The sequence below is a fragment of the Pan troglodytes genome, chromosome 11, assembly GCF_028858775.2.
Source record: "Pan troglodytes isolate AG18354 chromosome 11, NHGRI_mPanTro3-v2.0_pri, whole genome shotgun sequence".
NCBI lineage: Eukaryota > Metazoa > Chordata > Mammalia > Primates > Hominidae > Pan > Pan troglodytes.
In genome coordinates this window covers 15,560,054-15,572,446 of record NC_072409.2, presented here as the reverse complement: position 1 = coordinate 15,572,446, position 12,393 = coordinate 15,560,054, and the positions used below count along the sequence as shown (strand labels likewise).

Genomic DNA, 12,393 nt, shown 5'->3' with positions numbered 1-12,393 from the left:
TTAAAAACATAGGAATCTCCAACTGTTTGTGTATAGACTCTTTAGAATATTCTAATACTCTTCAATGTAACAGCAATGATAGAACATCAGCATCTCTAATTTCACAAACCTTATCAATGATAGACTGCATGTGTGATTTATGAGCCAAATCACCATACAAAAGAGAGGACCACTGTTCAGGTGAAATACGGAGTCCTGCTTCCATGGCAATATGAACAATTTGGGCATCATGTTCTCTGCGTAATGCTTCATAACTCCGAAATTCTTCCTTCAGCTGCATTAGGGAAGAGTCTTCATCTCTTTTGGTAACCTAAAAAATAGAAAAGAGAAAAATCAGAATTGGTCTGTGCTTTCTCCCTTCAACTGATTCGTTTATTCCTTTTTCAGGGAGGGTGGGGGATACTTACATATCAGACACCACAGAAATAAGGTACAAAGATAAGATAATGTCCTGACCACAAATTCTTTCTGGAACAAAACAGAACTTACATAACTAAATACATAATCCTTGCCTTCAATGATTTCAGCCACTAGTAAGAAAGAGAAACTTGTAAGTAGAAAATTATAGTAAAAGTTATAAGGCTTGATGGCAACAAAGAGGAAAGGGAATTAAATTAGGGAGAAGAAAGGGATTTCAGAAAAGGCTTCTCCCAGCTGAAAGCTACATGAATTGATTTGTGCACAATAAACAGGAGTTTCCTGAGCAAAGAAAGGTGAGGAGGCCAGGGATGGTGGCTCATGCCTGTAATCCCCGCACTTTGAGAGGCTGAGGTGGGCAGATCACTTGAAGTCAGGAGTTTGAGACCAGCCTGGCCAACATGACGAAACCCCATCTCAAGTAAAAATACAAAAACTAGTCAGGCATGGTGGTGGCAGGCGCCTGTACTCCCTCCCACCTACTCGGGAGGCAGAGGTTGCAGTGAGCTGAGATAGCACCACAGCACTCCAGCCTGAGGGACAGAGTGAGACTCCGTCTCAAAAAAAAAAAAAAAAAAAAAAAAAAGGAAAAAAGAGAAGGGGGAGAAATAGAATTTTTAAAAGAGAAGCAAGTGGTGAAACAGAAACATGAAAAAGCAGAGCACATAGGGTTAAGGTATGATACAGGCTAGAGAAGAATACAGGCCATTATATACTACGGCAGGGAATTTGGATATTATTATGAAGGGAATGTGAAACCACTGACTTTTTTTTGCAGGGGTGGGGATGGAGAGGACAGGGTCTTTGTCACCCAGGCTGGAGTGCAGTGGCACAATCTAGGCTCGCTGTAGCCTTGACTTTCTGGGCTCAAGCAATCCTCTCGCTTTGGCCTCCCAAAGTGCTGGGATTACAGGTATAAACCACTGCACAGAGCTGATTGAGGATTTTTAAGCATAGAAGTGACATGATCAGATTTATGTTTTAAAAAACATCACTTTGGTAACAGTAGAGGATAAAGATAGACAAGCAAGGAATCCAGCTAATAGGTAGGCATATATTACCACTACCACATGATAATTAAGAAATTTTCTAGGGAGGCTGAGGCAGGAGGATGGCCTACGCCCAGGAGTTCAAGGCTGCAGTGAACTATGATGGCACCACTGCACTCCAGCCTAAGCAACAGAGCAAAAGTCTGTTGCTTTAAAAAAAAAAATGAAAAGAAGAAATTTTCTGCTACCAGAGAAATTATCATCAGGGTATTTATATAGCTTTAATTTCTACTTAAGTAGTAAAAAAACTACACATTCAAAAGATACAGAATTTTACAGGGCCTAGTGAGGTTGTGTGTGGAACCAGAGATTAATTTCAATTGTTGCCCTAAGAGCATGAAACTAAACACTATGACTATGAGGCAGATAGTGTCCAAGCCTCATTAGTGGAGTTAAATGAATTCACTTCAACACATTTCTATTATCAACTACCTGTTATCTCAAACTAAGTGGTCTGCCAAAGAAACATTTTTCTGTCTGTACTATTTTCACTCTTGGGGGCTATAAAACCAACAAAATAACCTAAATAAGCTTTGGTTTCAAATTTAAATGTTTTACTTTCATAGAAGCCAATAGGCCTTTCTATTTCCAAGTACATGAGCCTTTCTCAAGAACCAGCCAGCAACCTACACTCTTGGATCATAAAAACACTTTAAGGATTCAGCTTGCTTTCAGTATCTGTCACTACCCGCTAGACTATTAGACAATGAAACTACATTTTAAAATATCTTGGGGTTCTTCTCTACCCTTTCCACTAAACAAAAAACAACATCTAAAAGCAGAGTGGGCCAATCTCCTCAACTTCCCATTTCCTGGTTGTATCTGAGATAACATGTAGGCCATTTTCAGATTAAAGGTGTTAATCTAATCACTACAGAGAATGAGATAACAAAAATAATAATGGGTTACAAAGTTTACATACTCCTTATGAAGTTTCCAATATAGTTTCTGATTTCAAGACACTAAATGTAAAGAAATGAGGCTTCTGCAGTCCACTTTTACTTGATAAGAGTCAAGTTTACCAAATGATTTCCTTATGTTCTTTCTGTTACTGACATCTTCACATATATGCTCTTATTTTGCCAATAGATAGTAATGGGTACTACCAAAAGGTGGTATCACAGATGCAATCAATGCAGAAGGAAAGTTTCCTCTCAACTCTTGTAAGCATTCTGCATTGCTAGGGCCTCTAGACTGGGTAACATGAATTTCAGGAAGTCTCTGTCTCACAAACAGGCATGTCTTTACATAGATACTTACTGCTTACCTTAAAACAAGAAGCTCGATACAGTAGTTGCACAACATGACCAATACTTGTTTTTGATGCCTGAGGAAATCTTGGTTCTAGTCTCTGCACAACAAAAAGTACCAGAACTTTCCTTGAGAGGGCAGAACCATCTTCTAATGCCAGTAACACCAGCTTCAAGGCCTCTTCTTGCATAGCTAAAAATATTAAAGGAACATGAGTTCATGACAAATGAGGAACCCATCAGATCATGTGTGTCATAGGCATCTTTGGGTATTAGAGTTTATAGTGGCCCATTACCCATAATTTATATTTAATTAGCACAAAGAGGACATCACACGTACATAATTTAAAAAGTAATCAAGCAAAATAAAACATACTTTCCATAAATAAAACATATTTTCCACTAAATACCAATCAGAACACAAGTTAACAGAACTTAAAATATATTCTGTATTTAACAGTCAATTAGATGATGATAATGTTAAGGTAAAAAAAGTCATTTATAAAACACATAGCTGGGTGTGGTGGTTCATGCCTGTAAATCCCAGCACGTTGAGAGGCCGAGGCAGGACGACTGTTTGAGCCCAGGAGTTTGAGACCAGTTTGGGTAATATAGGGATACCCTGTCTCTACAAAAAAAATGTTAAATATTAAAAAAATTAGCCAGGCATGGTGGCACGTGCCTGTGGTTCCAGCTACTTTGGAGGCGGAAGTGGAGGATCACTTGAGCCCAGGAGGTTGAAGCTGTAGTGAGCTGTGATCACATCACTGCACTCCAGCCTGGGTAACAGAGACCAACCCCATCTCAAACAAATATATAAAAATTAGGCCGGGCACGGTGGCTCACGCCTGTAATTCCAGCACTTTGGGAGGCCAAGGCGGGCGGATCACCAGGTCAGGAGATCGATACCATCCTGGCTAACATGGTGAAACCCCGCCTCTACTAAAAATACAAAAATTAGCTGGACGTGGTGGCAGGCACCTAGTCCCAGTTACTTGGGAGGCTGAGGCAGGAGAATGGCATGAACCTGGGAGGTGGAGCTTGCAGTGAGCCGAGATCGTGCCACCACACTCCAGCCTCAGCAACAATGCGAGACTCCGTCTCTAAAAAAAAAAAATTAAACACACAGAACTACTCTGACAATGATATGCAAAGGACCCACAGTAGGCTTATAATAAATGGTATTGTTTTCATGCATGAGACTGTTACTTTGCCTGTCAGAACTATTTTGTATATAATTTAAAAAATGATATTAGCCTCTGAATGCAAAACCCAAAAGTGGTATTAATTTCATTTATGTTGCTTTACAGCCAGGGATATATGGTATAATCTGAAGTTAATCATTGGAGAACATCAGACAAACCTAAATTAAGAAATATTCTGAGACTGGGCACGCTGGCTCATGCTTGTAATCCCAGCACTTTGGGAGGCCAAGGTGGGCAGATCACCTGAGGTCATGAGTTCGAGACCATCCTGGCCAACATGGTGAAACCCCATCTCTATTAAAAATATAAAAATTAGCTGGGCATGGTGGCGTGCATCTGTAGTCACAGCTACTCAGAAGGCTGAGGCAGGAGAATCCCTTGAACCCGGGAGGCGGAGGTTGCAGTGAGCCGAGATTACGCCACTGCAGTCCAGCCTGGCGACATAGCGAAAGTCCGTCTCCAAAAAAAAAAAAGAAATATTCTGTAAAACAAATGGTCTGTATTCTTCAGGAATATCAGTGTCATGAAAGGCAAAGAAAAGCTGAGGAACAGTTCCAGAATAAAGACGACTAAAAAGAGACATGATTAAAACGTATAGAAAGTGATCTTGAACTGGATCTCACACTTGAATAAAATAAATACTATAAAAGATATTTTTGGAATAGTTGACAAAACTGGAATATGAACTACAAATTGTATATAGTACTGTATTGTATCAATTTTTAAAAATTTAATGAATGTAATATTGTTACATAAGACAGTATCTTTGTTTTTAGGAAAACTAAATACTTTAGTTTTAAAGTATTAAAAGGAAAGGAGCATAAAACAAGCAACCTACTCTCAAATGGTTCAGAAGAGAGGGAAAGGATAACAAATATGGCAAAATATTAGAAACTGCTGAATGTCGGTAAAGAATATATAAAAAATTCTCTGCATTATTCTTACAACTTTTCAGTAAATACGAAATTATTTCAGAATTACAAATTACAAATACATGGTTATTAATCAAAACAATAGAGCTTAAGAGCTGAAAGATTATCTAGATTCAAAATACAAACCTTTTTTCTAAGTGAGGCTACTGAGGTCCAGAGAAGTTAAGTGATTAAACCAAGGTAACATATCTAGTTACCAGCAAAATTGGAACTATAATGGCAAAAACCACAATTACTTTTGCACCAATCTAATAGAACCAAGGACTTTTAAAATTCCTTAAATTTTTTCTTTTTTTGCCTCCCAGGGTTTCTCTGCTGGCAAGGACTTTTTTAAAAATTGAGATAAAATTAACCATTTTAACCACATAATTCAGTGGTATTTACTACATTCACAATGTGTACAACCATCAACTTTGTCTAATTTAAGACATTTTCATCACCCCAAAGGAAACTCATCACCATTAAGCAGTCACTGTTCATACACTCTATACACAGCCCCTGGCAACCACTAGCTGGCTGTCTGGTTTCTTTCATTTAACGTGTTTTTTTGTTTTGTTTTGTTTTGTTTTTGAGACAAAGTCTTGCTCTGTCACCCAGGCTGGAGTGCAGTGGCACGATCTTTGCTCACTGCAACCTCCGCCTCCTGGGTTCAAACGATTCTTGTGCCTCAGCCTCCCGAATAGCTGGGATTACAGGTGTGCACCACCATGCCCAGCTAATTTTTTTCTATTTTCAGTAGAGGCAGAGTTTTCCCATGTTGGTCAGGCTGGTCTCAAACTCCTGACCTCAAGTTATCCACCCGCCTCGGCCTCCCAAAGTGCTGGGATTACAGGTGTGAGCCACCGTGCCCAACCTAATGTAGTTTTTTTGAAGCTCATCCACATGCAGCATATATCAGTATTTATTCCTTTTATGGCTGAGGAATAGCCTATTTATGGATACACTACATTTTGTTTATCCATTTATCACTTGAAGGACATTCGGATTGCTTCCACCTTTTGACTATTGTGAATAACGCTGCAATAAACATTTGTATACAAGTATTAGTTTGAATACCTGTTTTCTATTCTTTTGGGTATATACCTAGGAATAAAACTGCTGAGTCATATGGTAATTGTTTAACTTTTTAAGGAACTGACAAATTGTTTTCCAAAGCAGCACACCATTTTACGTGCCCACATTCTCCACGTTCTCATCAACATTGGTTATGTTCCATTTTAAAAATTATGGCCACTCCCAGCATTTTGGGAGGCCGAGATGGGAGGATCACTTGAAGCCAGAAGTTCCGAAGTTACAGTGGGCTATAAGCGTGCCACTGCACTCCAACCTGAGCAATGGAGCAAGACCCTGTCTCTAAAACAATGAAATAAAATAATGGCCAAGTGGGTATAAACAAGTATGTCCCTGTGATTTTGATTTGCATCTCCCTAATAACTAAATACACTCTGGGTTTTTTCATGTGCTTGTTAGTCATCGTGTCTCTTCTTTGGAGAAATGTCTATTCAAGTTATTTACCCACTTTTAAGTTAGGTTGTATTTTTGTTTCTGAGCTGTAGAACAAAAGAGATTTGACACCTAGTCTAGTGCTTCTTAAACATCAGGAAATATCTAAAGGTAACATTCTTAAATTCTATATAAAAGTAGATTTTTGAAATATCTTAAAACTTTGTATAATGGAAAATTTGCTTCACTTTTAGTAATGCTAAGATTTATCAGTGGGTTCAGACTTTATCCATCTGCTATAAATTTCCCCAGTAACCTCTCGTCTAATGGGTTTAACAGCCACAAATAATTCTTGCTGAAGCCCATTAATACATTTGGGGATGTAAAATTGTGATTTTTCTAATTGTATCATTTTCTAAATGTATTATTAGTTTGAATTCAGCTAAAAGAGGAAACTTTCCTCAATATATAAGAACTCTCCCTGAAATTGTTTGTACATATTGTGTTTCAATCCTTTGGAGTCATTCATTATGATGTTTAAATTGCCCCACTTACATCTAGTAGGAGCTCCTTCATGTTCAACTTTTGTCCTTTCAACAAAATTGTCTCTCCCTCCTCTCTTTCTCTGGGGGTCAACTGATCCTCCCACCTCAGCCTCCCAAAGTACTGGGATTATAAGCTTTTTTGCTTCCCCGCTCCCCATCCAGCACAAGACTTCCTACCCTAGACTGGAGTAAGGCATTTACCCAAAGAGCCCTGCCTCCTTTTAGTGGGAAATGGTATATATGAAAGCCCACAATCTGGGTGTTATGGTTATTCATCACTTCTAAGCATTTTCAGTGGACAGACCTTGGACACTGGCATTTTTTAGAAATAGAAAAACAATTGAGTCCGTACTAATATTGCCAATTCAAATTTAAGACTGCAGGAGTTTTACTTAAATCTTTGATTTTATACTTGTATCTTTTTTTTTTTTTTTGAGACGGAGTTTTGCTCTTTCACCCAGGCTAAAGTGAAGTGGCATGATCTCGGCTCACTGCAACCTCTGCCCCGAGGTTAGGGCAATTCTAGTGCCTCAGCTTCGCGAGTAGCTGAGATTATAGGTGCCTGACACCACACCTGGCTAATTTTTTCTATTTTTAGTAGAGACAGGGTTTCGCCATGTTGGCCAGGTTAGTCTTGAACTCCTGACCTCAGGTGATCCACCCGCCTCGGCCTCCCAAAGTGCTGGGATTACAGGCGTGAGCCACCGCGCCTGGCCTTGTATCTTTTTTTTTAAATGCTGAAAGTCTTGGTTCTGGTGGCATTAACATAATTATTTGCTTGCTTGTTTTATCCAACTGTGTGTCTGTTTAAGTTTCTAAATAACAAGACCAGAATTATGAACAATATGACAAACAAATATAATTTAGGATTTATTATATATTCCACTAGGGATATAAAAGTCAAAACACTGTGTTCTAAAGTAACCTGAAATAATTCATTCTCAAATGAATATGATACCAACTTGTTTTAGCTTTATTTTTAGGTATTATTTTGATCATTTTTAATTAAATTTAAAAAATATTTAAAGTTGTTTTATAATTACATAAAATATTTATGTGGTTCCAAAGTACAAAACAAGATAGAGTTGGCAAAGTCTAGCTTCTGTCCCTGTCTGCTTTCCCTTGATTCCTCGTTCTTCTACATACTGGTATTAGTCTTCTATTTTTTTGCCATTGTTTCTTTTGGAAAATTTAAATGAATAAGTGGATTTTCTCCCTCCTTCTCTTACTTAGAAAGTACTATACTGAGCACATTATTCTGGACCTTGCTTTTATTTTTTAACTTACCAACGTATCTGGAGGTCACACCCTAGCAGAATATATACTTCTTCCTCATTTCTTTCGACAGCTGCATAGTACTACACTGGAAGGATATACCACAGTTTATTATACTAGTACCTTATTACGCATAGGCATTCAGGTTGTTTCCAGATGTTTGCTATTACAAATAGTGCTTTTATAACTGTATGCATTCTGTACCTTCTGTTGTCTCTTTGGGATAGATTCCTAGAAGTGGGATTGCTAGACCAAAGGGTAAACACAGAGGTAATATTTTCAGATGTTGCCAAATTCCTTTCTTTAAAAGTCTGTACCACTTTGCATGCCCATGACTACTGGATGAGAGTACCTCACACCCTTGCCAACAGAATATATTTTCAGACTTTAAGATTCTGCCAATCTGATAGGTGAGAAATGGTATTTCTTGCATCTTTTGTCAATTTTTCAGTTGGTTGTTGGTCTTTTTCTTCTGAATTTTTAGACATACCTTATATATTAGTTATATTAGTCCTCTGTGTATGTTTGTTACGTAATTTATAAATATTTTCCCCAGTTGGTCTTCTTTTTCATTTGCTTATAATTTTTTTGTGATGTAAATTAAACACAAAATTATATAGTCAAATATCAGTTTCTTCCCTTATTGTTTCTAGATTTTGAGTTAAAGTTAGAAAAATGTTCCCTACTCACAGGTTATAAAGAAATATATTCCTTTATTGGTTTTTATTATCAGTGTAATTTATTTTTATTTTTAATAAGGATTTCTGACGTTTGTAATTTATATAGTTTATAGAGAATAAGAAATGCATCTAATTTTGCTTTTTCCACATTTTGATCTAGTTGTCCCAACATCACTTATTAAAAGTTTCCTTTCCAAAAATAAATTCTACCCGAACTGTAGTTCTAAATCACAAAGTTCAAACAATAAACCTTCAAGAAGAAAACACAGGAGGGAAGTTCATTACCTTGGTATAGGTGAAGATTTTTTAAGACAGAACGTAGATAACACTAATCATAAATAATTATCCCCTAAAAACGATCAAGAGTTTAAACATTTTTTTTCAGACCAAAAAAAAAGCTTACCTTTCTTTGGCTTATTACGTGTTCAATCTTAGGCCTCTAACTTGGTTTTCTAATTTGTAAAACTGTAGCTATATTGCCTATCTTGATGGCAATTGAAGCTTAAATGAGAAATTTTGTTTCAAAACACAAAAGCACTGTCTATCATATAAATTAAGATTAATAAAAACGGATTTATATTGGCTGGGTGCAGTGGCTCACGCCTGTAATCCTAGAACTTTGGGAGGCTGGGGCAGGCAGATCACCTGAGGTCAGGAGTTCCAGACCAGTCTGGCCAACATGGTGAAACCCTGTCTGTACAAAAAATAGAAAAATTAGCCGGGTATGATGGCGTGTGCCTGTAGTCCCAGCTACTTAGGGGGCTGAGTCAGGAGAATTGCTTGAGCATGGATGTCGAGGCTGCAGTGAGCCAAGACTGCGCCACTGCACTCCAGCCTGGGTGATAGAGTGAGACCCTGTCTCAAACAAAACAAAACAGCAATAACAACAACAACAAAAACAAATTTATCTTTAATTATATCAAGATTTGTACATATAAAGACGGGTTGAGTCTCAGGATTCACCGAGCTCCAGAAATTGGCATCCTCAAGCCCCAATAGCTAATAAAAAAGGTAAGATAGTAACCTATTTTACCTGGCCCTAAAAACTGGCATCCTCGAGCCCTGACAGCGGCCCATAGATTGGCAGACAACTGCTGAGGGTTCTGGTGCTGTAATATCAGTTCTGTTACAGTTCTTTCTCCAAGGGAACGAGCTGCTCGCATGGCTCTTACACGACCTTCCTCCTCCACCAGTTGACAGTTTACAAGTGTCACCAGTTTCCTTTGCATTGGACGGCTCAGTGCACTCTGGTTCAAACTAGCTACACCTTTAGGAAAAGGGAAACAAAGGGAGCTAAAGTTTTTTCAATAAAAAATAAAAGTCAATTTTCATTATCTGCATTTAACGATTAAGCCACAATTCCTAATGAGTCCCTTGTAATGTGCTTTCATTTTTCTAACAGTATTCTGTCTCTGTTCGTTATTATTCTATAGTAATAAGCAGCCTCATTTTTAGCTACTTTAGCAGTTTAACCTAGAAGTAAAAATGACTCTATTTTTTAATTGTATATAAGACATTTAGAATACTGCTTAATGGTAAGCTCTTAGATTCTACTCCTATGTACCTATGTAAGAATATTGCTCCAGCAATTCTCCCCTCTCCCACATTATCAAATTTTCCCTCTTTACTTGAACATTTCCATCATCACAGAATAAGAACAAGTATGCTGTTATTTCATCCATCTAAAATACAAATATTTTCATTGATCCTGCTTCCCCTACCAAATCTGCCCCATTTCTTTCTTTTTTTTTTTTTTGGAGACAGAGTCTCACTCTGTCGCCCAGGCTGGAGTGCAGTGGCACAATCTCAGCTCACTGCAACCTCTGCCTCCCAGATTCAAGCAATTCTCCTGCCTCAGCCTCCCGAGTAGCTGGGATTACAGGTGAGTGTCACCACACCTGGCTAATTTTTTTTGTATTTTTAGTAGAGATGGGGTTTTACCATGTTGGCCAGGGTGGTCTCAAATTCCTGACCCCAGATGATCTGCCCGCCTCGGCCTCTCAAAGTGCTGGAATTACAGGCGTGAGCCACTGTGCCCAGCCTCTGTTCCATTTCTTTCTTCTCTTTTGCAGCAAATTTTCTAGAGTTGTCTATACTCGCTATTTCCTAGTCTAGTGCCTTAACTACTTAGCCAATTGTAGATCACTACAATTGATCTATTCACTACTTCCAATTCCTTGTTTCACAATCTCTGAAACCCACCCCAATCAAATTTTTCCCACATCACTTGACCAAACTTGCTAAATTGGTTAAATTAGTTAATTCTTAGTTCCTTATTTTATCTGACCTTCCAACAGCATTCAACACACATGATTACTCATTACTCCTTTAAAACACATTATTTGGCTTACTAATGTATCCCAGCACTAGAAGAATGCCTGACACTCTCAGTCCACGCTCTTTAGATAGCTGTTCAATAAATGAATGAATGAATACAGGGGATAAGTTTCTCAGTAAAATCACTATGGCCACATACACAACAGTGCAAAGCATTCAACAGGTACAAAATACTCAATATATTCAATCATTCAACAATTGTTTATTACACCTATGATGTGCTAAGTATGCAGTGATAAAATTTCAGTTTTGTCATAGACTTAAAATAATTTATTACACTTGTACATCTATCTCCCCCAGTAAACTGTGGGCTCCATGATGGCAGTGACCTTAATCACTGTTAAGTGCTCAATAAAATTTAATGAATGACTGAATGAATACATGCATACATGAAGCTGTCTTAATAGGACTTAACAAAACTAATATTCTGTTACAGCACTATTACACAGTGAATTCAAACAATGTACAAATTTCAAGATGCAGTGACTCTGGTAAATTTTTTTTTTTTTTTGAGACAAGGTCTCACTCCCATTGCCCAGGTTGAGTGCAGTGGCACGATCACAGCTCACTGCAGCCGCAACTTCCTGGGCTCATGTGATTCTCCTACACCGGTCTCCTCAGTAGCTGGGACTACAGGCATGTGTCACCATGCCCAGCTAATTTTTTGTATTTTTAGTAGAGATGGGCTTTTGCCTTGTTGCCCAGGCTGGTCTCAAACTCCTGGGCTCAAGAAATCTACCCACCTTAGCCTTATAAAGTGCTCAGATTACAGGCATGAAGCCACCACACCCAGCTTGAATTCTTTTTTTTTTGAGACAGTCTTGCTCTGTCGCCCCAGGCTGGAGTGCAGTGGCATCATCTCGGCTCACTGCAAGCTCTGCCTCCCGGGTTCACGCCATTCTCCTGCCTCAGCCTCCAGAATAGCTGGAACTACAGGCGCCTGCCAAGACGCCCAGCTAATTTTTTGTATTTTTAGTAGAGATGGGGTTTCACCGTGTTAGCCAGGACAGTCTCGATCTTCTGATCTTGTGATCCGCCCGCGTTGGCCTCCCAAAGTGCTGGGATTACAGGCGTAAGCCACCGCGCCCGGCTCTAGCTTGAATTCTTAATAACAATATTGGTTATTTTCAGAAAATAGGACAACATAATTTTCTCAGTCTATACATTTTTCAAGGCATTTCTCAAGCAAACTCCTTTTCCATAACTTAATAGGGTATCCACATCAAGTCATTCAAAGTAAATGTACTACCAAGTCCTACT

The 12,393-nt window shown here is 38.4% G+C and overlaps 1 protein-coding gene across 7 annotated transcripts in view; it reads right to left on the bottom strand.

The window, feature by feature from the left end:
- RC3H2 (ring finger and CCCH-type domains 2) overlaps positions 1–12,393 on the bottom strand; it is a 56,513-nt gene that overhangs the window by 31,432 nt on the left and 12,688 nt on the right. For all 7 annotated transcript variants that reach the window (XM_520240.9, XM_009457247.5, XM_009457245.5 and 4 more), the window contains 3 exons: positions 9,830–10,063; positions 2,734–2,909; positions 110–310 (listed from right to left, as the gene is read on the bottom strand). In XM_520240.9, coding sequence (XP_520240.3) covers positions 110–310; positions 2,734–2,909; positions 9,830–10,063 — 611 coding nt within the window. The remainder of the gene's footprint in view (positions 1–109; positions 311–2,733; positions 2,910–9,829; positions 10,064–12,393) is intronic.